The sequence below is a fragment of the Oncorhynchus mykiss genome, chromosome 13, assembly GCF_057628025.1.
Source record: "Oncorhynchus mykiss isolate SJ-2025 chromosome 13, ASM5762802v1, whole genome shotgun sequence".
In the NCBI taxonomy this organism is placed as follows: domain Eukaryota; kingdom Metazoa; phylum Chordata; class Actinopteri; order Salmoniformes; family Salmonidae; genus Oncorhynchus; species Oncorhynchus mykiss.
Window position 1 is genome coordinate 8,822,682 of NC_143034.1, and position 26,313 is coordinate 8,848,994.

The window sequence follows — 26,313 nt, forward strand, 5'->3', positions numbered from 1 at the left end:
TTTTGTTGGCAAAAAAACAACATCTTATTTACATAAGAATTCAGACCCTTTCTTGGGACTATAAATTGAGCTCAGGTGCATCCTGTTTCCATTGCTCATCCTTGAGATGGATCTACAACTTGATAGGAGTCCACCTGTGGTAAATTCAATTGACTGGACATGATTTGTAAAGGCACACGCCTGTTTTTCAGCAGAAGGGACTGAAAGTCTAGTCAGGATTGAGGGAAAGAAGAACCGAGCAAAGTACAGAGAGATCCTTGATGAAAACTTGCTCCAGAGCGCTCAGACCGGGGCGAAGGTTTACCTTCCAACAGGACAACGACCCTAAAGCACACTGCCAAGACAACGCAGGAGTGACTTCGGGACAAGTCTCTGAATGTCCTTGAGTGGCCCAGCCAGAGCTCGGAATTGAATCCGATCAATCATCTTTGGAGAGACCTGAAAATAGCTGCGCAGCGACGCTCCCCATCCAACCTGACAGAGTTTGAGAGGATTTGCAGAGAAGAATGGGAGAAACTCCCCAAATACAGGTGTGCCAAGCTTGTAGCGTCATACCCAAGAAGACTCGAGGCTGTAATCGCTGCCAAAGGTGCTTCAACAAGGTACTGACTAAAGGGTCTGAATACGTACAGCTGAAGTCAGAGGTTTACATACATTTAGGTTGAAGTCATTAAAACTAGATTTTCAACCACTCCGCAAATGTCTTGTTAACAAACTATAGTTTTGGCAAGTCGGTTAGGACATCTACTTTGTGCATGACACAAGTAATTTTTCCAATAATTGTTTACAGATTATTTCACTTATAATTCACTGTATCACAATTCAAGTGGGTCAGAAGTTTACATACACTAAGTTGACTGTGCTGTCATGGATTTAGAAGCTTCTGATAGGCTAATTGACATCATTTGAGTCAATTGGAGGTGTACCTGTGGCTGTATTTCAAGGCCTACCTTCAAACTCAGTGCCTCTTTGCTTGACATCATGGGAAAATCAAAAGAAATCAGCCAAGAATTTCCCAACGGCTGAAGGTACCACGTTCATCTGTACAAACAATAGTACGCAAGTATAAACACCATGGGACCATGCAGCCATCATACTGCTCAAGAAGGAGACGCATTCTGTCTCCTAGAGATGAAGGTACTTTGGTGCGAAAAATAACAAATCAATCCCAGAACAACAGCAAAGGACCTTGTGAAGATGCTGGAGGAAACAGGTACAAAAGTATCTATAACCACAGTAGAACGAGTCCTATATCGACATAACCTGAAAGGCCGCTCAGCAAGGAAGAAGCCACTGCTCCAAAACCGCCATAAAAAAAGCCAGACTACAGTTTGCAACTGCACATGGGAACCAAGATCGTACTTTTTGGAGAAATGTCATCTGGTCTGATGAAACAAAAATAGTACTGTTTGGTCATAATGACCATCGTTATGTTTAGAGGAAAAAGGGGGAGGCTTTCAAGCCAAAGAAAACCATCCCAACCGTGAACCACGGGGGTGGCAGCATCATGTTGTGGGGGTGCTTTGCTGCAGGAGGGACTGGTGCACTTCACAAAATAGATGGATACATGAGGGAGGAAAATGATGTGGATATATTAAAGCAACATCTCAAGACATCAGTCAGGAAATTAAAGCTTGGTTGCAAATGGGTCTTCCAAATGGACAATGACCCCAAGCATACTTCCAAAGTTGTGGCAAAATGGCTTCAGGACAACAAAGTCAAGGTATTGGAGTGGCCATCACAAATCCCTGACCTCCATCCAATAGAAAATGTGTGGGCAGAACTGAAAAAGCGTGTGCGAGCAAGGAGGCCTACAAACCTGACTCAGTTACACCAGCTCTGTAAGGAGGAATAGGCCAAAATTCACCCAACTTATTGTGGAAGGCTACTCGAAACGTTTGACCCAAGTTGAAACAATTTAAAGGCAATGTTACCAAATACTAATTGAGTGTATGTAAACTTCTGACCCACTGAGGATGTGATGAAAGAAATAGAAGCTGAAATAAATAATTATCTCTACTATTATTCTGACATTTCACATTCTTAAAATAAAGTGGTGATTCTAACTGACAGGGAGTTTTTATTAGGATTAAATGTCAGGAATTGTGAAAAACTTAGTTTAAATGTTTTTTTTTTATTTATTTTTTTTACCTTTATTTAACTAGGCAAGTCAGTTAAGAACAAATTCTTATTTTCAATGACGGCACAGTGGGTTAACTGCCTGTTCAGGGGCAGAACGACAGATTTGTACCTTGTCAGCTCGGGGATTTGAACTTGCAGTTACTAGCTCAACGCTCTAACCACTAGGCTACCCTGCCGCCCCGGCTAAGGAGTATGTAAATGTGAAATTTCCGGGGAAAAAAATACCTGTTTTTGCTTTGTCATTGGTATTGTGTGAATGTTGATGAGGGGAAAAAACAATTTAATCCATTTTAAAATAAGGCTTTAACGTAAACAAAACGTGTAAAAAGTCAAGGGGTCTGAATACTTTCCGAATGCACTGTATATATTTTACGTCAAGATGTTCAGGGCTAGTTCTTGTTTCCCCCCTTTCCACCATGCTACCGTTGACATAAGAGGTTGCCTCCTCCTCTTCATCTATGATACTATTGGCTCTTCAGTCTTGACCCCCGCCAGCCTGGTCCTCCTCAGGAAGTGAGATGTGGCGTCTCTTCTTGTGTCTCCGGCCACATTCGTCACAGCTGTAAGGTTTCTCTCCTGTATGAACTCTACTGTGTATGTTAAGGTCTGATGGTCTTGTTAAAGCCTTCCCACAGACAGAACAGGGGTAAGGTTTCTCTCCTGTATGAACTCTACTGTGTATGTTAAGGTCTGATGGTCTTGTTAAAGCCTTCCCACAGACAGAACAGGGGTAAGGTTTCTCCCCATGCTTTGTGTGTCCAAAAGTGATGCTTCATCAGGTCTGCTCGTCTAAAACTCTTCCCACAAACAAAACATCTGTACGGTTTCACGTGTCGTGTCTTTTTCAGATCAAATAACCGTTGCCAGTCTGTCCCACACACAGAGCAACTGACTCTCTGAGCTTTGAGATTCCCCTAGGTTTCTTTAGGTTCTCCTGATGTAGAGGTTCTCCCCTCCGAACTCTCGTCTGTGTGAATGAGAAAACATAGGTTAAAAGGTCCAGTAACGTCAAACATGTGATTTCCTGTCTTTTATACACATTTCCACACTAGGAGGTTAGAAAAAGAAATACTGTGAAAATATGAAAATAATAAAATCTTGATTGAGAATTTGCTCTTATCTACGAAGATATTTGTTTATTTTCATTGAAAACAATCACAGCAGGGTACTTAATGAAATAAAAATGTATATGGAGTTAAAAAACAGTGGCATTGGATTTTTAAATAAAAGAGCGATGTTCATTCAAAGTCAATATTGTATTCATGTAATTCATGGCTGTTCTGCTTCCACTTACCGAGACGATGAAGATCCCAACCAACCTCTTCTCCAGCTGAATGAATCAGACCACCAACTTTCTCATCTTCTCTCTCCCGCTCTCCTTCAATTGTAACAGGGTTTTGAAACTCAACAGGTGGTAAACCAGCATGAGTTTTCTGATGTCTCTGAAGTTTTTGAGAACTAATGAAGCTCTGGCCACATTTAGGACAGCTGTAAGGTTTCTCTCCTGTATGATATCTGTGGTGGACTTTAAGGCCTGCTAATCTTGCAAAACTCTTATCGCAGACAGAGCAGGAGAAAGGTTTCTCTCCAGTGTGTGTCCGGAAATGCTCCTTCAAGTAACGTGCTTCAGAAAAATTCTTCCCACACACAGAGCAGGAGTGGGATTTCCCTTCTATGTGCAACAGTCTGTGTTTACGCAGGGACGAAGCACATCCAAACCTCTTGTCACAATCAGGGCACGGGTGTCGTTTCTCTCCAGTGTGCACTGACCGGTGGTCTTCAAGATATGCCTTCTCGCTGAAACTCTTCCCACACACAGAGCAACTATAAGGTCTCTTTCCTGTGTGAGTCTTCTCGTGCTTCAGGAGTTGTTTAGACAAGGCAAAGCTTTGCTCACACATAGAACAGTGGTGGGGTTTCCCTGTGTGTTGCAGAGAGTGGTCCTTTAACTGATCTGGACGGCTGAAACTCTTTCCACAGACAGAGCAGGAGTGGGGTTTTTCTCCTGAGTGCATCAGGAAGTGTTCCTTCATGCGTGATTGTAAGCTAAAACCCTTCCCACACACAGAGCAGGAGTAAGGTTTCTCTTCTGCGTGTAACCACTGGTGCCTTTTCAAGGCTGAGGCAAAACCAAACCTCTTGTCACATTTGGAGCAGACGTAAGGTTTCTCTCCAGTGTGCACTATCTGGTGGTCTTGAAGATGTCTTTTGACACGGAACTCCTTTCCACACACAGAGCAAGGGTATGGCTTTTCTCCTGTGTGTATTCTCATATGTATTAGCAGTTTTGATAACTTTTTGCAGTCTTGTCCGCACACTGAACAACAGTGAATTTTCTTAGCTGTGTGATTCCCCTGGTGTTGTTCAGGTAGTCCTGATGTAGAGGGACTCCCTTCACTGTCAGAGCAGTGGTCATGTCTCTCTGCTGTGGGATAAGATGGGATGGATAAACTACGTGAAAATTTGGAACTATGACAAAAAATATTTTTTGTCCTTGGAATAACTGAAAGTTATACAAAGATGTATAAAAAAATGTTTTGCAATTCATGCCCTTACAGAATAAGTACCTTAAACTTACCAAAAGCAGGATCCTCGTCCTCCTCTTTCACTATGATAACCAGTTGTGGTGTAAAACCATGACTCTCTCCTCCTGTGTGCGTTCTCTGGTGTTTGGTAAGATTTGACGATGAAGAGAAACTCTCCCCGCACACGGAGCAACTGTACAGCTTCTCTCCTGTGTGCAACGTCTGGTGTTTTTTCAGGTTTCCTTTGTCACTGAATTGTTTCCCGCAGACAGAGCAGGAGTAAGGTTTTTCTCCTGTGTGAGTTCTCATATGTATTTGTAGTTTTGATAACTTGTGACAGTTTTTTCCACACACTGAACAGCAGTGATTCTTCTTAGCTGTGTGATTCCCCTGGTGTTGTTCAGGTAGTCCTGTTGTAGAGGGACTCACTTCACTCTCAGAGCAGCGGTCAGGTCTCTCTTCTGTGGTAACAACATAAATATGGATTAACTCAAATTAGTCAGCACCCTGACTAAGTCAAAATGTTTGTTCCTGACGAAACAGAAAATAAATAATTGTAAATTTATAGGGCCCATACTTTTCTCGAAAATGCTACATGTTAGCTTTTCCCATGAGATAACCTGGCACAGTTAGCCCTAAGCTAACCACCAGAAGGATATTTTGAACCTCCAAATCAAGGTTGCTCCACTTAAAATCAAATAATATGTTACTGGTCGTGTACACAGTATTCTGCCGTTGTTATAGCAGGTGGAGCGAAATGCTTATGTTTCTAGCTCCAACAGTGCAGTGTTACCTAACAATATAAAACAATACATACAAACCCCACCAAAATGTATCAGGACAGTTCAGAATATATAGACAACGTATAGACAGTATATGAATAGGAACGGTCCAGAATATATAGACAACGTATAGACAGTATATGAATAGGAACGGTCCAGAATATATATATACAACGTATAGACAGTATATGAATAGGAACGGTCCAGAATATATATACAACGTATAGACAGTATATGAATAGGAACGGTCCAGAATATATATACAACGTATAGACAGTATATGAATAGGAACGGTCCAGAATATATATACAACGTATAGACAGTATATGAATAGGAACGGTCCAGAATATATATACAACGTATAGACAGTATATGAATAGGAACGGTCCAGAATATATATACAACGTATAGACAGTATATGAATAGGAACGGTCCAGAATATATAGACAACGTATAGACAGTATATGAATAGGAACGGTCCAGAATATATATACAACGTATAGACAGTATATGAATAGGAACGGTCCAGAATATATATATACAACGTATAGACAGTATATGAATAGGAACGGTCCAGAATATATAGACAACGTATAGACAGTATATGAATAGGAACGGTCCAGAATATATAGACAACGTATAGACAGTATATGAATAGGAACGGTCCAGAATATATAGACAACGTATAGACAGTATATGAATAGGAACGGTCCAGAATATATAGACAACGTATAGACAGTATATGAATAGGAACGGTCCAGAATATATATACAACGTATAGACAGTATATGAATAGGAACGGTCCAGAATATATATATACAACGTATAGACAGTATATGAATAGGAACGGTCCAGAATATATAGACAACGTATAGACAGTATATGAATAGGAACGGTCCAGAATATATAGACAACGTATAGACAGTATATGAATAGGAACGGTCCAGAATATATAGACAACGTATAGACAGTATATGAATAGGAACGGTCCAGAATATATAGACAACGTATAGACAGTATATGAATAGGAACGGTCCAGAATATATATACACAACGTATAGACAGTATATGAATAGGAACGGTCCGGAATATATATACAACGTATAGACAGTATATGAATAGGAACGGTCCAGAATATATATACAACGTATAGACAGTATATGAATAGGAACGGTCCAGAATATATATACAACGTATAGACAGTATATGAATAGGAACGGTCCAGAATATATATATACAACGTATAGACAGTATATGAATAGGAACGGTCCAGAATATATAGACAACGTATAGACAGTATATGAATAGGAACGGTCCAGAATATATAGACAACGTATAGACAGTATATGAATAGGAACGGTCCAGAATATATAGACAACGTATAGACAGTATATGAATAGGAACGGTCCAGAATATATATACAACGTATAGACAGTATATGAATAGGAACGGTCCAGAATATATAGACAACGTATAGACAGTATATGAATAGGAACGGTCCAGAATATATAGACAACGTATAGACAGTATATGAATAGGAACGGTCCGGAATATATATACAACGTACAGACAGTATATGAATAGGAACGGTCCAGAATATATATACAACGTATAGACAGTATATGAATAGGAACGGTCCAGAATATATAGACAACGTATAGACAGTATATGAATAGGAACGGTCCAGAATATATAGACAACGTATAGACAGTATATGAATAGGAACGGTCCAGAATATATAGACAACGTATAGACAGTATATGAATAGGAACGGTCCAGAATATATATACAACGTATAGACAGTATATGAATAGGAACGGTCCAGAATATATAGACAACGTATAGACAGTATATGAATAGGAACGGTCCAGAATATATAGACAACGTATAGACAGTATATGAATAGGAACGGTCCGGAATATATATACAACGTACAGACAGTATATGAATAGGAACGGTCCAGAATATATATACAACGTATAGACAGTATATGAATAGGAACGGTCCAGAATATATAGACAACGTATAGACAGTATATGAATAGGAACGGTCCAGAATATATAGACAACGTATAGACAGTATATGAATAGGAACGGTCCAGAATATATATACAACGTATAGACAGTATATGAATAGGAACGGTCCAGAATATATATATACAACATATAGACAGTATATGAATAGGAACGGTCCAGAATATATATATACAACATATAGACAGTATATGAATAGGAACGGTCCAGAATATATATATACAACGTATAGACAGTATATGAATAGGAACGGTCCAGAATATATATATACAACATATAGACAGTATATGAATAGGAACGGTCCAGAATATATATATACAACGTATAGACAGTATATGAATAGGAACGGTCCAGAATATATAGACAACGTACAGACAGTATATGAATAGGAACGGTCCAGAATATATATACAACGTATAGACAGTATATGAATAGGAACGGTCCAGAATATATATACAACGTATAGACAGTATATGAATAGGAACGGTCCAGAATATATATACAACGTATAGACAGTATATGAATAGGAACGGTCCAGAATATATATACAACATATAGACAGTATATGAATAGGAACGGTCCAGAATATATATATACAACGTATAGACAGTATATGAATAGGAACGGTCCAGAATATATATACAACGTATAGACAGTATATGAATAGGAACGGTCCAGAATATATATACAACGTATAGACAGTATATGAATAGGAACGGTCCAGAATATATAGACAACGTATAGACAGTATATGAATAGGAACGGTCCAGAATATATAGACAACGTATAGACAGTATATGAATAGGAACGGTCCAGAATATATATACAACGTATAGACAGTATATGAATAGGAACGGTCCAGAATATATATACAACGTATAGACAGTTTATGAATAGGAACGGTCCAGAATATATAGACAACGTATAGACAGTATATGAATAGGAACGGTCCAGAATATATAGACAACGTATAGACAGTATATGAATAGGAACGGTCCAGAATATATATACAACGTATAGACAGTATATGAATAGGAACGGTCCAGAATATATATACAACGTATAGACAGTATATGAATAGGAACGGTCCAGAATATATATATACAACGTATAGACAGTATATGAATAGGAACGGTCCAGAATATATATACAACGTATAGACAGTATATGAATAGGAACGGTCCAGAATATATATAGACAACGTATAGACAGTATATGAATAGGAACGGTCCAGAATATATAGACAACGTATAGACAGTATATGAATAGGAACGGTCCAGAATATATATACAACGTATAGACAGTATATGAATAGGAACGGTCCAGAATATATAGACAACGTATAGACAGTATATGAATAGGAACGGTCCAGAATATATATATACAACGTATAGACAGTATATGAATAGGAACGGTCCAGAATATATAGACAACGTATAGACAGTATATGAATAGGAACGGTCCAGAATATATATAGACAACGTATAGACAGTATATGAATAGGAACGGTCCAGAATATATAGACAACGTATAGACAGTATATGAATAGGAACGGTCCAGAATATATATACAACGTATAGACAGTATATGAATAGGAACGGTCCAGAATATATAGACAACGTATAGACAGTATATGAATAGGAACGGTCCAGAATATATAGACAACGTATAGACAGTATATGAATAGGAACGGTCCAGAATATATAGACAACGTATAGACAGTATATGAATAGGAACGGTCCAGAATATATATACAACGTATAGACAGTATATGAATAGGAACGGTCCAGAATATATATACAACGTATAGACAGTATATGAATAGGAACGGTCCAGAATATATATATACAACGTATAGACAGTATATGAATAGGAACGGTCCAGAATATATATACAACGTATAGACAGTATATGAATAGGAACGGTCCAGAATATATATATACAACGTATAGACAGTATATGAATAGGAACGGTCCAGAATATATATACAACGTATAGACAGTATATGAATAGGAACGGTCCAGAATATATATACAACGTATAGACAGTATATGAATAGGAACGGTCCAGAATATATATATACAACGTATAGACAGTATATGAATAGGAACGGTCCAGAATATATATAGACAACGTATAGACAGTATATGAATAGGAACGGTCCAGAATATATATACAACGTATAGACAGTATATGAATAGGAACGGTCCAGAATATATATATACAACATATAGACAGTATATGAATAGGAACAGTCCAGAATATATATACAACGTATAGACAGTATATGAATAGGAACGGTCCAGAATATATATATACAACGTATAGACAGTATATGAATAGGAACGGTCCAGAATATATATACAACGTATAGACAGTATATGAATAGGAACGGTCCAGAATATATAGACAACGTATAGACAGTATATGAATAGGAACGGTCCAGAATATATATATACAACGTATAGACAGTATATGAATAGGAACGGTCCAGAATATATATACAACGTATAGACAGTATATGAATAGGAACGGTCCAGAATATATAGACAACGTATAGACAGTATATGAATAGGAACAGTCCAGAATATATATACAACGTATAGACAGTATATGAATAGGAACGGTCCAGAATATATAGACAACGTATAGACAGTATATGAATAGGAACGGTCCAGAATATATATATACAACGTATAGACAGTATATGAATAGGAACGGTCCAGAATATATAGACAACGTATAGACAGTATATGAATAGGAACGGTCCAGAATATATATACAACGTATAGACAGTATATGAATAGGAACGGTCCAGAATATATATATACAACATATAGACAGTATATGAATAGGAACGGTCCAGAATATATAGACAACGTATAGACAGTATATGAATAGGAACGGTCCAGAATATATATATACAACGTATAGACAGTATATGAATAGGAACGGTCCAGAATATATATACAACGTATAGACAGTATATGAATAGGAACGGTCCAGAATATATATACAACGTATAGACAGTATATGAATAGGAACGGTCCAGAATATATAGACAACGTATAGACAGTATATGAATAGGAACGGTCCAGAATATATATATACAACATATAGACAGTATATGAATAGGAACGGTCCAGAATATATATACAACGTATAGACAGTATATGAATAGGAACGGTCCAGAATATATATACAACATATAGACAGTATATGAATAGGAACGGTCCAGAATATATATACAACGTATAGACAGTATATGAATAGGAACGGTCCAGAATATATATATACAACATATAGACAGTATATGAATAGGAACGGTCCAGAATATATAGACAACGTACAGACAGTATATGAATAGGAACGGTCCAGAATATATATACAACGTATAGACAGTATATGAATAGGAACGGTCCAGAATATATATACAACGTATAGACAGTATATGAATAGGAACGGTCCAGAATATATATATACAACGTATAGACAGTATATGAATAGGAACGGTCCAGAATATATATACAACGTATAGACAGTATATGAATAGGAACGGTCCAGAATATATATACAACGTATAGACAGTATATGAATAGGAACGGTGTGTACAACAGTAGTTATATAGGACAAACATAGACTAGAATACAGTATATACATATGAGGTGGGTGTACCAGGATGTAAACATAATTAAAGTGACCAGTGTTCAATGTCTATGTCCATAGGGCAGCAGGCTAAGGTGGTAGCCGGCTAGTAACAGTGTCTATGTCCATAGGGCAGCAGGCTAAGGTGGTAGCCGGCTAGTAACAGTGACTATGTCCATAGGGCAGCAGGCTAAGGTGGTAGCCGGCTAGTAACAGTGTCTATGTCCATAGGGCAGCAGTCTAAGGTGGTAGCCGGCTAGTAACAGTGACTATGTCCATAGGGCAGCAGTCTAAGGTGGTAGCCGGCTAGTAACAGTGTCTATGTCCATAGGGCAGCAGTCTAAGGTGGTAGCTGGCTAGTAACAGTGACTATGTACATAGGGCAGCAGTCTAAGGTGGTAGCCGGCTAGTAACAGTGTCTATGTCCATAGGGCAGCAGTCTAAGGTGGTAGCCGGCTAGTAACAGTGACTAAGTTCAGTGCAGGGTACTGGGCGGAGGCCTGCTAGTGGTGAATATTTAACAGTCTGATGGCCAGATAGAAGCTGTTTTTCAATCTCTCTGTTCCAGCTTTAATGCACCTGTACTGTCTCCGCCTTCTAGATGGTGGCAGGGTGGACAGGCTGTGGCTCGGGTCCATTATGATCTTCTAGATGGTAGCAGGGTGAACAGGCTGTGGCTCGGGTCCATTATGATCTTCTAGATGGTAGCAGGGTGAACAGGCTGTGGCTCGGGTCCATTATGATCTTCTAGATGGTAGCAGGGTGAAAAGGATGTGGCTCGGGTCCATTATGATCTTCTAGATGGTAGCAGGGTGAACAGGCTTGGGTGGCTGAAGTCCATTATGATGATCTTCTAGATGGTAGCAGGGTGGACAGGCTGTGGCTCGGGTCCATTATGATCTTCTAGATGGTAGCAGGGGGAACAGGCTGTGGCTCGGGTGGCTGAAGTCCATTATGATGATCTTCTAGATGGTAGCAGGGTGAACAGGATGTGGCTCGGGTGGCTGAAGTCCATTATGATGATCTTCTAGATGGTAGCAGGGTGAACAGGCTGTGCATTTACCGTACCAGGCGGTGATACAGCCCGACGGGATGCTCTCAATGGTGCATCTGTAGAAGTTTGAGGGTCTCCGGGGGCCAAGTCAAATTTCCTGAGCCTCCTGGGAAGGTTGAAGAGGCGCTGTTATGCCTTCACGACACGGCCTGTGTGACTGGATCATTTCAGGTTGTCAGTGATGGGCCTTAAGCTTTTCACCACCTTCGTCTCTCTCTCTGCCGTCTCCAGGATCAGCTCCTTCATGTTGTTGACGTTGACGGAGAGGTTATTTCCCTGGCTCCACTCCACCAGGGCCCTCACCTCCGACCTGTAGGCTGTCTCGTCGTTGTTGGTAACCAAACGATCCCAACACAACAGGCTAAAATTTCAGGCGGCAGTTTCAAACAGCTCTTACAAAAAAAGGGTATTATCATCATTTGTACATTTTCACAGTATGATTCCATCCTCAGCGTGGACATACAGGACCAGGACATACAGGACCAGGACATACAGGACCAGGACATACAGGACCAGGACATACAGGACCAGGACCAGGACATACAGGACCAGGACGTACAGGACCAGGACATACAGGACCAGGACATACAGGACATACAGGACCAGGACATACAGGACCAGGACATACAGGACCAGGACATACAGGACCAGGACATACAGGACATACAGGACATACAGGACCAGGACATACAGGACCAGGACATACAGGACCAGGACATACAGGACCAGGACATACAGGACCAGGGCATACAGGACCAGGGCGCACAGGACCAGGACATACAGGACCAGGGCATACAGGACATACAGGACCAGGACATACAGGACATACAGGACCAGGACATACAGGACCAGGGCATACAGGACATACAGGACCAGGGCATACAGGACCAGGACATACAGGACCAGGACATACAGGACCATGGCATACAGGACATACAGGACCAGGGCATACAGGACCAGGACATACAGGACCAGGACATACAGGACCAGGGCATACAGGACATACAGGACCAGGACATACAGGACATACAGGACCAGGACATACAGGACATACAGGACCAGGGCATACAGGACATACAGGACCAGGGCATACAGGACATACAGGACCAGGGCATACAGGACATACAGGACCAGGACATACAGGACATACAGGACATACAGGACCAGGGCATACAGGACATACAGGACCAGGGCATACAGGACATACAGGACATACAGGACATACAGGACATACAGGACATACAGGACATACAGGACCAGGACATACAGGACATACAGGACCAGGGCATACAGGACCAGGACATACAGGACCAGGACATACAGGACATACAGGACATACAGGACATACAGGACCAGGACATACAGGACATACAGGACATACAGGACATACAGGACCAGGACATACAGGACCAGGACATACAGGACATACAGGACATACAGGGCATACAGGACCAGGACATACAGGACATACAGGACATACAGGACATACAGGACATACAGGACATACAGGACCAGGACATACAGGACATACAGGACATACAGGACCAGGACATACAGGACCAGGGCATACAGGACATACAGGACATACAGGACATACAGGACCAGGGCATACAGGACCAGGACATACAGGACATACAGGACATACAGGACCAGGACATACAGGACCAGGGCATACAGGACCAGGGCATACAGGACCAGGGCATACAGGACCAGGACATACAGGACCAGGACATACAGGACCAGGACATACAGGACATACAGGACCAGGGCATACAGGACCAGGACATACAGGACATACAGGACCAGGGCATACAGGACATACAGGACCAGGGCATACAGGACATACAGGACCAGGGCATACAGGACATACAGGACATACAGGACATACAGGACCAGGACATACAGGACATACAGGACCAGGACATACAGGACCAGGACATACAGGACAAGGACATACAGGACATACAGGACCAGGGCATACAGGACATACAGGACATACAGGACATACAGGACCAGGACATACAGGACCAGGACATACAGGACCAGGACATACAGGACCAGGACATACAGGACCAGGACCTACAGGACCAGGACCTACAGGACCAGGGCATACAGGACCAGGACACAGGACATACAGGACCAGGACATACAGGACCAGGACATACAGGACCAGGACATACAGGACCAGGACATACAGGACATACAGGACCAGGACATACAGGACCAGGACATACAGGACCAGGACATACAGGACCAGGACATACAGGACCAGGACATACAGGACCAGGACATACAGGACCAGGACATACAGGACGTACAGGACCAGGACATACAGGACCAGGACATACAGGACCAGGACATACAGGACATACAGGACCAGGACATACAGGACCAGGACATACAGGACCAGGGCATACAGGACCAGGACATACAGGACCAGGACATACAGGACCAGGGCATACAGGACCAGGACATACAGGACCAGGACATACAGGATCAGGACATACAGGACATACAGGACAAGGACATACAGGACATACAGGACATACAGGACCAGGACATACAGGACATACAGGACATACAGGACATACAGGACATACAGGACATACAGGACATACAGGACCAGTTAGTTAAAAGTTTGGAAAACTACTAATTCAAGGGTTTTTATTTGTTACTAATTTCTATATTGTAGAAAAACAATGAAATAACACACATGGAATCATGTAGTAACCAGAACAAGTGTTAAACAAATCAAAATATAGTTTCTATTTTAGATTCTTCAAAGTAGCCATCCTTTGCCTTGATGACAGCTTTGCACACTCTTGCCAATCTCTCAACCAGCTTCATGAGGTAATCACCTGGAATGCATTTTAATTAACAGGTGTGCCTTGTTAAAAGTGAATTTGTGGAATTTCTTTCCTTCTTAATGCGTTTGAGCCAATCAGTTGTGTTGTGACAAGGTTGGTATTCAGAAGATAGCCCTATTTGGTAAAAACAAGTCCATATTATGGAAAGAAAAGCTCAAATAAGCAAAGAGAAACAACAATCCATCATTACTTTAAGACATGAAGGTTAGTCAATTCAGAAAATTTCAAGAACTTTGAAAGTTTCTTCAAGTGCAGTAGCAAAAACCATCAAGCGCTATGATGAAACTGGCTCCCATGAGGACCGTCAAAGGAAAGGAAGACCCAGAGTTACCTCTGCTGCAAGAGGATACATTCATTAGAGTCACCAGCCTCAGAATGCAGCCCAGATAAATGCTTCAGAGTTCGAGTGACAAAAATGGTAATAAAAACAGACATCTAAACATCAACTGTTCAGAGGAGACTGCGTGAATCAGACCTTCATGGTCGAATTGCTGCAAAGAAACCACTACTGACGGACACCAATAAGAAGAGGAGACTTGCTTTGGCCAAGAAACACGAGCAATGGACATTAGACCGGTGGAAATCAGTCCTTTGGTCTGATGACTCTAAATTTGAGATTTTTGGTTCCAACCGCCGTGTCTTTGTGAGACGCAGAGTAGGTGAACGGATGATCTCCGCATGTGTGGTTCCCACCGTGAAGCACGGAGGTGGTGGTGTGATGGTGCTTTGCTGGTGACACTGTCAGGGATTTATTTATAATATTCAAGGCACACCTAACCAGAATGGCTACCACAGCCTTCTGCAGTGATATGCCATCCCATCTGGTTTGTGCTTGGAGGGACTATCATTTGTTTTTCAACAGGACAATGACCTTACACATCTCCAGGCTGTGTAAGGGCTATTTTACCAATTTTATACAGGACCAGGGCTCAGCATATGTGGGAACTCCTTCAAGACTGTTGGAAAAGCATTCCAGGTGAAGTTGGTTGAGAGCATGCCAAGAGTGTTCAAAGCTGTCATCAAGGCAAAGGGTGGCTACTTTGAAGAATCTCAAATATAAAATAAATTGTTTTGTATCCAACATGATTCCATGTGTGTTATTTCATAGTGTTGATGTCTTCACTATTATTCTATAATGTAGAAAATAGTAAAAATAAAGAAAACCCCTTGAATGAGTAGGTGTTCTAAACCCTTGAATGAGTAGGTGTTCTAAACCCTTGAATGAGTAGGTGTTCTAAACCCTTGAATGAGTAGGTGTTCTAGACCCTTGAATGAGTAGGTGTTCTAAACCCTTGAATGAGGAGGTGTTCTAAACCCTTGAATGAGTAGGTGTTCTAAACCCTTGAATGAGTAGGTGTTCTAAACCCTTGAATGAGGAGGTGTTCTAAACCCTTGAATGAGTAGGTGTTCTAGACCCTTGAATGAGTAGGTGTTCTAAACCCTTGAATGAGTAGGTGTTCTAAACCCTTGAATGAGTAGGTGTTCTAAACCCTTGAATGAGTAGGTGTTCTAAACCCTTGAATGAGTAGGTGTTCTAAACCCTTGAATGAGTAGGTGTTCTAAACCCTTGAATGAGTAGGTGTTCTAAACCCTTGAATGAGTAGGTGTTCTAAACCCTTGAATGAGTAGGTGTTCTAAACCCTTGAATGAGTAGGTGTTCTAAACCCTTGAATGAGTAGGTGTTCTAAACCCTTGAATGAGTAGGTGTTCTAAACCCTTGAATGAGTAGGTGTTCTAAACCCTTGAATGAGTAGGTGTGTCCAAACTTTAAACTGGTACTGTATATTCACACAATATGTAAAAAAAATATATATTTATATATTGGCTGATGTGGAATTTGTTACAGGAAATAATCATGCTATCAGCTGGTCGTGTTAGCATAGGGCTACTTTTCTCATGCTGTCAGCTGGTTGTGTTAGCATAGGGCTACGTTTTCTCAAGCTATCAGCTGGTCGTGTAGCATAGGGCTATGTTTTCTCATGCTATCAGCTGGTTGTGTTAGCACAGGGCTACGTTTTCTCATGCTATCAGCTGGTTGTGTTAGCACAGGGCTATGTTTTCTCATGCTGTCAGCTGGTCGTGTTAGCATAGGGCTACGTTTTCTCAAGCTATCAGCTGGTCGTGTTAGCAAAGGGCTATGTTTTCTCATGCTGTCAGCTGGTTGTGTTAGCACAGGGCTACGTTTTCTCATGCTATCAGCTGGTTGTGTTAGCACAGGGCTACGTTTTCTCATGCTATCAGCTGGTCGTGTTAGCATAGGGCTACTTTTCTCATGCTGTCAGCTGGTTGTGTTAGCATAGGGCTACGTTTTCTCAAGCTATCAGCTGGTCGTGTAGCATAGGGCTATGTTTTCTCATGCTATCAGCTGGTTGTGTTAGCACAGGGCTACGTTTTCTCATACTATCAGCTGGTTGTGTTAGCACAGGGCTATGTTTTCTCATGCTGTCAGCTGGTCGTGTTAGCATAGGGCTACGTTTTCTCAAGCTATCAGCTGGTCGTGTTAGCAAAGGGCTATGTTTTCTCATGCTGTCAGCTGGTTGTGTTAGCACAGGGCTACGTTTTCTCATGCTATCAGCTGGTTGTGTTAGCACAGGGCTACGTTTTCTCATGCTGTCAGCTGGTTGTGTTAGCATAGGGCTATGTTTTCTCATGCTGTCAGCTGGTCGTGTTAGCACAGGGCTACGTTTTCGCATGCTGTCAGCTGGTCGTGTTAGCATAGGGCTATGTTTTCTCATGCTGTCAGCTGGTCGTGTTAGCATAGGGCTACGTTTTCTCAAGCTATCAGCTGGTCGTGTTAGCAAAGGGCTATGTTTTCTCATGCTATCAGCTGGTTGTGTTAGCACAGGGCTACGTTTTCTCATGCTATCAGCTGGTTGTGTTAGCACAGGGCTACGTTTTCTCATGCTGTCAGCTGGTTGTGTTAGCATAGGGCTATGTTTTCTCATGCTGTCAGCTGGTCGTGTTAGCATAGGGCTACGTTTTCTCAAGCTATCAGCTGGTCGTGTTAGCAAAGGGCTATGTTTTCTCATGCTGTCAGCTGGTTGTGTTAACACAGGGCTAGGTTTTCTCAAGATATCAGCTGGTCGTGTTAGCACAGGGCTACATTTTCTCATGGTTAAAGCTTAAGCAAGAGGTCGCAAGTATGGACCCATTAAATATCAAAGCTATAGTACAACACAAACACTTTTACTCACCAAAAGCAGGATCCTCCTCCTCCTCTTTCACATCCAGTACAACAGACTCCTCTACCACTGCAGACACCTGCTGCTGTGATCCCTGTCCAGGAGCTTGGCTCAGGCTAGCCACAGGTCCTTCTCCAGCATGGAGACAGGACTGATTTGCCGACGATAATTTATTTCTGCAGAGAGAGCAGGGGTAAGGTTTCACCTTAGTGTGAACTCGCTGGTGTCTTTTGAGGAGTGGTGAAGCTGAGAAACTCTTATCACACCGACAGCAGTGGTACGGGTTCTCTCCGGTGTGCTGTTGCATGTGTATCTTGAAAGTCCACGATTGGCTGAATTCCTTCCCACATTCTGAGCAGCTGTATTGTGCGACACTAGTGTGGGATTGTTTGTGTCTTGCTAGAGAGCTACGGTGAACAAAGGTATTTTTACAGGAGGTACACCGGTAAGGTTTCTCTCCATCAGCATTGACAAAAACAACAATTTCCTCCTCTTTGACATTAATTGCCAGCTCCTGTTCCTCGTCTTCGATCTTGATATTCATAGTTTTACTGCCCGATGACGCCATATCTGGAATTCCCAGTGTACACTGGTTGCTATGGTTACTGGCATGGTTGCATTGACGTTTGCGAAGACCTTCGGTCGAAGCAAAACCCCTCCCACAATCAGAGCACTCGTAAGGTTTATCTCCAGTGTGCACAGTCTGATGCTGCCTGAGCCTTGATGGTGACTCGTATCTCTTCCCACACTGTGAGCATTGGTAAGGTTTCGGTGTGGGTGCTCCTGTATGGCGTCGTACGTGTCTCGATAGAGTTCCCTTACAGCCAAAGCTCATCTCGCAGTAGGAGCACTGGTGAGGTCTCTCCCCTGTGTGCTTTCTCATGTGCATCTTCAGTTCATATGCAGAGAAACATTCCTTTCCACAATCGGAGCACGGGTGCTTCTTTGTCGCGTCTGGCTGTTTCTCTCCAGGGTGGGTCATCTGATGTCTTTCCAGGTGGGGCTGTAGTGTGAATCGCTTCCCGCACACAGAGCACTGGTAAGGCTTTTCTCCTGTATGTGTTCGGAAGTGTCTCTTCAGTTTGGAGGGGTGAACAAAGTCTTTCCCACATATTGGACAGACGGAAGACTCCTTAGCAAGGTTTGTGTGTGTTCTCAGGTGTCTGTTGAAATTAGATGGGTGAGCGATCTCTATTCCACATTCTGGGCAGCGCCAAAACTTCTTAGGTCTAGGATTCTCCTGGTGCTGTTCAGGTTCTGCTGGTGCCCCATCACTAGAGCTGGTGTTAGAACTCGCTCCTCGTTCAACTGGAAAATAAGGGGGGGTCATTCAACCTCAAAAAACACAAGAGGCTTTTAACACCCGCGTTCTGAAATCGTTTCTATAGTTAGATAACATAAGCGTTCCTGAAAAATTTGTGTTCAAATGATGTGATTTGATCTCTGAGGAATACAGCTAATTGATAGCACCCAAATTGGCCATTCTAATTTAAGGGATTCATATGATCTTCAGTAAATATAGTAATATATAATAAGTACCAGACATCCAATTAAAATGGTCAAAAGACACCCGCAGACACCCATCTCACCCAGACAACCAGTGTTACAGTATCAGTTCTTTACAGTGCCTTGTATATAATATAATAATAAGAAATATATAATAAGTACAGTGCCTCGCCAAAGTATTCATCATAACTATGTTGTTGCATTTTACAACCTGTAATTTAAATAGATGTTTTATTGGCGGGGGGGGGGGGGGGGGGGTCATGTAATGGACACACACAAAATAGTCCAAATTGGTGAAGTGAAATGAAAAAACTGAAAAGAGGTGTGGACATATGTATTCACCCCCTTTGGTATGAAGCCCCTAAATAATATCTGGTGCAACCAATTACCTTCAGAAGTCACATAATTAGTTAAATCAAGTCCACCTGTGTGCAATCTAAGTGTCACATGATCTTAGTATATATACACACACCTGTTCTGAAAGGCCCCAGAGTCTGCAACACCACTAAGCAAGGGGCACCACTAAGAAAGCGGCACCATGAAGACCAAGGAGCTCTCCAAACAGGTCAGGGACAAAGTTGTGGAGAAGTACAGATCAGGGTTGGGTTAGAAAAAAATATCAGAAACTTTGAACATCCCACGGAGCACCATTAAATCCATTATTAAAAAATGGATAGAATATGTCACCACAACAAACCTGCTAAGAGAGGGCCGCCCACCAAAACTCACAGACCAGGCAAGGCATTAATCAGAGGGGCAACAAAGAGACCAAAAATAACCCTGAAGCAGCTGCAAAGCTCCACAGCGGAGATTAGAGTATCTGTCCATAGGACCACTTTAAGACATACACTACACAGAGCTGGGATTTTTATTTAACCTTTATTTAACCAGGCAAGTCAGTTAAGAACAAATTCTTATTTTCAATGACGGCCTAGGAACAGTGGGTTAATTGCCTTGTTCAGGGGCAGACCGACAGATTTGTACCTTGTCAGCTTGGGGATTTGAACTTGCAACCTTCCGGTTACTAGTCCAATGCTCTAACCACTAGGGTACCCTGCCGCCCCTTTACGGAATTGTGACCATAAAAAAGCCATTGCTTAAAGAAAAAAATAAGCATGCAGCACAAAGACACTCCCCAAACATATGGAAGACGGTGCTCTGGTCAGATGAGACTAAAATTGAGCTTTTTGGCCATCAAGGAAAACGCTGTCTGGCGAAAACCCACACATTCTCATTACACCGAGAACACCATCCCCACAGTGAAGCATGGTGGTGACAGCATCATGCTGTGGGGATGTTTTTCTCATCGGCAGGGACTGGGAAACTGGTCAGAATGGAAGGAATGATGGTTGGCGCCAAATACAGGGAAATTCTTGAGGGAAACCTGTTTCAGTCTTCCAGAGATTTGAGACTGGGACGGAGGTTCACCTTCCAGCAGGACAATGACCCTAGGCATTCTGTTAAGGCAACACTCAAGTGGTTTAAGGGGCAACATTGAAATGTCTTGTAAAGGCCTAGTCAAAGCCCAGAACTCAATCCAATTGAGAAGCTGTGGTATGACTTAAAGATTGCTGTACACCAGCGGAAGCCATCCAACTTGAAGGAGCTGGAGCATTTGACGATTGGGCAAAAATCCCAGTGGCTAGATGTGCCAAGCTTATAGATACATACCCCAAGAGACATGCAGCTGTAATTTCTGCAAAAGGTGTCTCGACAAACTATTGACTTTGGGGGGTTGAATAGTATGAACGCTCAAGTTCAGTTTTTTTTGTCTTATTTCTTGTTTGTTTCACAATATAAAATATTTTTCATCTTCAAAGTTGTAGGCATGTTGTGTCAATCAAACGATACAACCCCCCCAAAAAATATATTCTAATTCCAGGTTGTAAAATCAACAAAATAGTAAAAATGCCAAGGGGGGGGTGAACACTTTCACAAGTCACTGTATGTCTGACGAGAACTGCGGCTTGGAGTATTGCTTCTTTGTAATGCATTCCTTGTGAATCTGGTGATTTTATTTTATTCCCATGTTCAGACAAAATTCGACAATGAAGATGCATTATTTGCCATTAATTATTGTGGAAGAACCAGGTTTTGCCCACTAGAGTTTGGTTAAAGCATCAGGCTGCTAAGAGATGGACAAACAACTGCTTTCATGGGAGGACTGGCTTGACTTGTGAGAATGACCACACAATTTATTTTCATTATGATAAAAAGCTATTGGTTTTCTACCCAAAGTTGCATGGAAAATGTTTTGATCCACTTAATAAACACAGGAGACCAGTAAAATTGATAAAATGATGTGGCAGTAGCAGGAATAGTGGCATCTATCGGGAAAAACCTGGCACTTGCACACAAATGTATGGTAAATAATGCAAGTTATTTAAAAGGCTAATTTCTATGAACAGATGAAAAAAAAAACATCACCAGATTCACAGGGAATGCATTACATAGTATGGAGAAGCAATACTCCAAGCCGCAGCTTCGTACTACTTGTCAAACATAGAGAACTGATACTATACACTGGTTGTTAGGGTGAGATTGGCATTGGGGTGTGGGGTCGGTTGGTGCCTTTTGAGAATTTTATTGGATTTCTCATACACTACATGGCCAAAAGTATGTGGTCACTGCTCGGCAAACATCTCATTCCATAATCATGGGCATTAATATGGCCTCATTTTGATATGGACTCACTTCCACCAAACTTTATAGTTGGCACTATGCATTCGGACAGGTTGCGTTCTTCTGGCCTTTGCCAAACCCAGATTAGTTCGTTGGACTGCCAGATGGTGAAGCGTGATTCATCACTCCAGAAAACATGTTTCCACTGCACCAGATTCCAATGGCGGCAAGCTTTCCACCACTCCAACCGAAGACTGGCATTGCGCATGGTGCAATGGAACTCGGTAGTGAGTGTTGCAACAGAGGCAGTTTGGAACTCGGTAGTGTTGCAACTGAGGACATATGATTTGTACACGCTACAGCACTCTGTGGTCCTGTTCTGTGAGCTTGTGTGGCCTACCACCATGCGGCTGAGCCGTTGTTGCTCCTAGACGTCTCCACTTCACAATAACAGCACTTACAACCGACCGGGGCAGTTGAGCTCTTCAGTCCAATGATGATGCCACGTTGAAAGTCACCGAGCTCTTCAGTAAGGCCATTCTACTACCAATGTTTGTTTATGGAGATTGCACGGCTGTGTGATTGATTTTATTTTATAAATGTTTTGAATAAAATTTTACGTTTTTTTTTTTTTTTTTTACCCCTTTTTCGTGATATCTAAATTGGTTGTTACATTCTTGTCCCATCGTTGCAACTCTCGTACGGACTCGGAGAGGCGAAGTTCGAGAGCTTTTGTCCACATAGTGTATCTTACTCAATGGAAGGACTAAGTTTGATGCAGATCAGATGTGGGTATTTATTGACTATTATGTCAATACTACAAATCAAAAGGGCCCATTTGGATTCAATCAATTAGCTTCATTTCTCAGAGATTAAATGTAATTTCAACAACAAAATAATGTTGCAGGAAAGCGAATCTTATCTGTTACCAACTACAGACGCAATTTCACCAGAATCATTGTGATGGTGGTTGTCATGGCTACCTGAAATGACATGGAATGATTCAAGGGGTAAACAAAACTTATGACTATTTTATAGCTATTATCGGTCACTGTCCGGTGTTCTTATTCCATAAACAATTAACCTTTTACTGAATTAAACAGATAGTCCATCTACAGATAGTGTGACTATCTAAACGAATAGTGGGTCCATCTGTACAGCAGCTACAGATGGACTATCTGTTGCTTAGCAACTGCTTGCCACGGTTACAGTTATGTTTAGAATAAGGGTAAGGTTAGGGTTATGTTTAGAATAAGGTTAGGGCCAGGGTTATGTTTAGAATAAGGGTAAGGTTAGGGTTATGTTTAGAATAAGGTTAGGGCCAGGGTTATGTTTAGAATAAGGGTAAGGTTGGGGTTATGTTTAGAATAAGGGTAAGGTTAGGGTTATGTTTAGAATAAGGGTAGGGCCAGGGTTATGTTTAGAATAAGGGTAAGGTTGGGGTTATGTTTAGAATAAGGGTAAGGTTAGGGTTATGTTTAGAATAAGGGTAAGGTTAGGGTTATGTTTAGAATAAGGGTAAGGTTAGGGTTATGTTTAGAATAAGGGTAAGGTTAGGGTTATGTTTAGAATAAGGGTAAGGTTAGGGTTATGTTTAGAATAAGGGTAAGGTTATGTTTAGAATAAGGGTAAGGTTACAGTTACGTTTAGAATAAGGGAAAGGTTAGGGCCAGGGTTATGTTTAGAATAAGGGTAAGGTTAGGGTTATGTTTAGAATAAGGGTAAGATTAGGGTTATGTTTAGAATTAGGGTAAGGTTAGGGCCAGGGGTATGTTTAGAATAAGGGTAAGGTTGGGGTTATGTTTAGAATAAGGGTAAGGTTAGGGCCAGGGTTATGTTTAGAATAAGGTTATGTCTAGAATAAGGGTAAGGTTTGGGCTAGTAGATAGCTAGTTGACATGCTACTAATGTCTTTAGAGAATCTACAGGTGGACTATCCAAATAAAGTGTTACCAATTAAACTGCTATATATAGAATGGAACTGTATAATCTCTGAGATGTAATTAATTAATGTTTATTTACCAGTATTGTCCCAGTCTTCCTCCTCCTTGACTACAATGTTAAATCTGGGTATTTCACTGCAGGTGTCGATGTCTCTATGGTTAGAGTCAGGAACCAGTGACTCTGGAGGGTTGGGTTCAGTGGAGCAGGAGAGAGGGGGGTTGGATGGGTCAGCAGAATCCTAAAACAAAGAATAAGATGTTAAAGAGGCAATCTGTAGTTTCTACATTCATTTCATGACATGTGAATTACTTCTATGTACACATTGACCCATTCTGTGGTTCCCCATCAGAACCCAAAATATAAACCTGTTTTACTCCGATGTTTGTAAATAAAGTAAATGTAAACAAACACTATATAACCCCAAAACATGGTTAAAACTATCATTTTCATATCATGGGTGGTCAGTCCTTGCATCAATAGCCCTGTTTATGAATTTGAGAGTGGTTCCATTTCTTCAGGCCACCTCTCAGCTTTTTTATTAGCTTCTAAGAGGGGAGGCAAGACCCTTTGTGATCGTTTCAACTAATAATTGAAGCTTTAATACTTAGCCAAATGAATTAGCTAACTAGCTAATACTTTAGGCATAGCCATCCCGACTGGTTTAGCATTAGTTATAGTCATTCTCACCTCATCCATCGTGAATTCTTCAGAAATAGTTTCCTAAGAAAGAGTTGGGTCACTGAATTAAACTAAAGCAGATTCTTCTCAAAACACTCGACAGTTCACCACGAGGTCACATTATCTAGCGGATTACTTTCCATACAACTCAGATAGCTAACTAGCTAGGCCAACGTTAGCTAGATCATTTACTTTCCTAGACCAGATAGCAAAACTGTATGAAATGGTCGTTGAAAATATCGCTAACTCCACGTATATAGTCCGAGTTGGGCAAAATCCAAGTCTAATTTAAAACGACATCGAATGATATCAGACACTACCAATCTAAGCTAACTAGCTATCAACACAAGCATCTTCTTTCTTCCAGCCCAGCTTCCGGGTTAGATTCTTCTGTCAATCCGCATTACCGCAAAACAGCAGAAGGCTCTACGGGACACTAGCTTGTTACTATCGTTACAGTTTGAAAATATTGAAATGTTTTACCGGTACAATTAATAATATATGCATGGTTAGCTACCAGCTAGCTACATTAGTGTCTTCCTGCTTCCGGTCTAACTTCCGGTCCGTCCTCGACTCTGCTGCGGACTCATTCTGCGTTACCGCCACCACCAGTTCACCGTCTTCTATGTGTCATGGCGGTCTGCAAACAAACGTTTATTTGCATGCCGCCATCTACTGTGCTGGAATGTACGATCAATCATGATCTGACCAATTCTGTGCTACCATGAAAATAATATAACAACCAAATACCAACTTCTACCACCCAGTGGCGGTTCTAGACCATTTCAACTGGGGGGGGGGGCAAGCTGGGGCCAGTTGAACTGTTAGAGGGGCCAGTTACATTAGACGTTATTGTTGTCATATCGTTTTCTTCACTGCATTGCAGGCATTAGCTGGCAAAATACCATGTTCGGTGTGGCCACTGTCTAATAACGGATGTATAAAAAAAACAACCCTCCTACCCTATTAAACTGTATCTACAGTGCACTGGGAAAGTATTCAGACCCCTTGACTTTTTCACATTTTGTTACGTTACAGCCAAATTCTAAAATGTATTCAATCATTTTTTTCACTCATCAATCTACACACACACACAATACCCCATAATGTTGAAGCAAAAACAGATTTTTAGAACATTTTGGGAAATGTATATTTAAAAAAAAACAACTGAAATATGACATTTACATAAGTATTCAGACCCTTTACTCAGTACTTTGTTGATGCACTTTTGGCAGCGATTACAGCCTGGAGTCTTCTTGGGTATGACGCAACAAGTTTGGCACACCTGTATTTACGGAGTTTCTCCCATTCCTCTCTGCAGATCCTCTCAAGC

General features: G+C 41.4%; 1 protein-coding gene across 4 annotated transcripts in view; it reads right to left on the minus strand.

Moving 5' to 3' along the window:
- Nucleotides 1-2,117: 2,117 nt before the first annotated feature.
- The window catches only part of LOC110493374 (uncharacterized), a 42,736-nt gene continuing 18,540 nt past the window's right edge, over nucleotides 2,118-26,313 (minus strand). Inside the window, exons 1-6 of one of the 4 annotated variants that reach the window (XM_090195025.1) lie at nucleotides 24,990-25,575; nucleotides 24,381-24,540; nucleotides 18,243-19,538; nucleotides 4,721-5,128; nucleotides 3,437-4,567; nucleotides 2,118-3,109 (exon numbers count right to left, since the gene is read on the minus strand). In XM_090195025.1, the coding sequence (XP_090051151.1) occupies nucleotides 3,057-3,109; nucleotides 3,437-4,567; nucleotides 4,721-5,128; nucleotides 18,243-19,538; nucleotides 24,381-24,540; nucleotides 24,990-24,998 (3,057 nt within the window). In that variant the 5' untranslated portion in view covers nucleotides 24,999-25,575 and the 3' untranslated portion in view covers nucleotides 2,118-3,056. Of the gene's footprint in view, nucleotides 3,110-3,436; nucleotides 4,568-4,720; nucleotides 5,129-18,234; nucleotides 19,539-24,380; nucleotides 24,541-24,989; nucleotides 25,576-26,313 lie in introns of those variants that run through there. The other 3 variants (XM_090195024.1, XM_090195026.1, XM_090195027.1) reach the window with 3 other exon arrangements.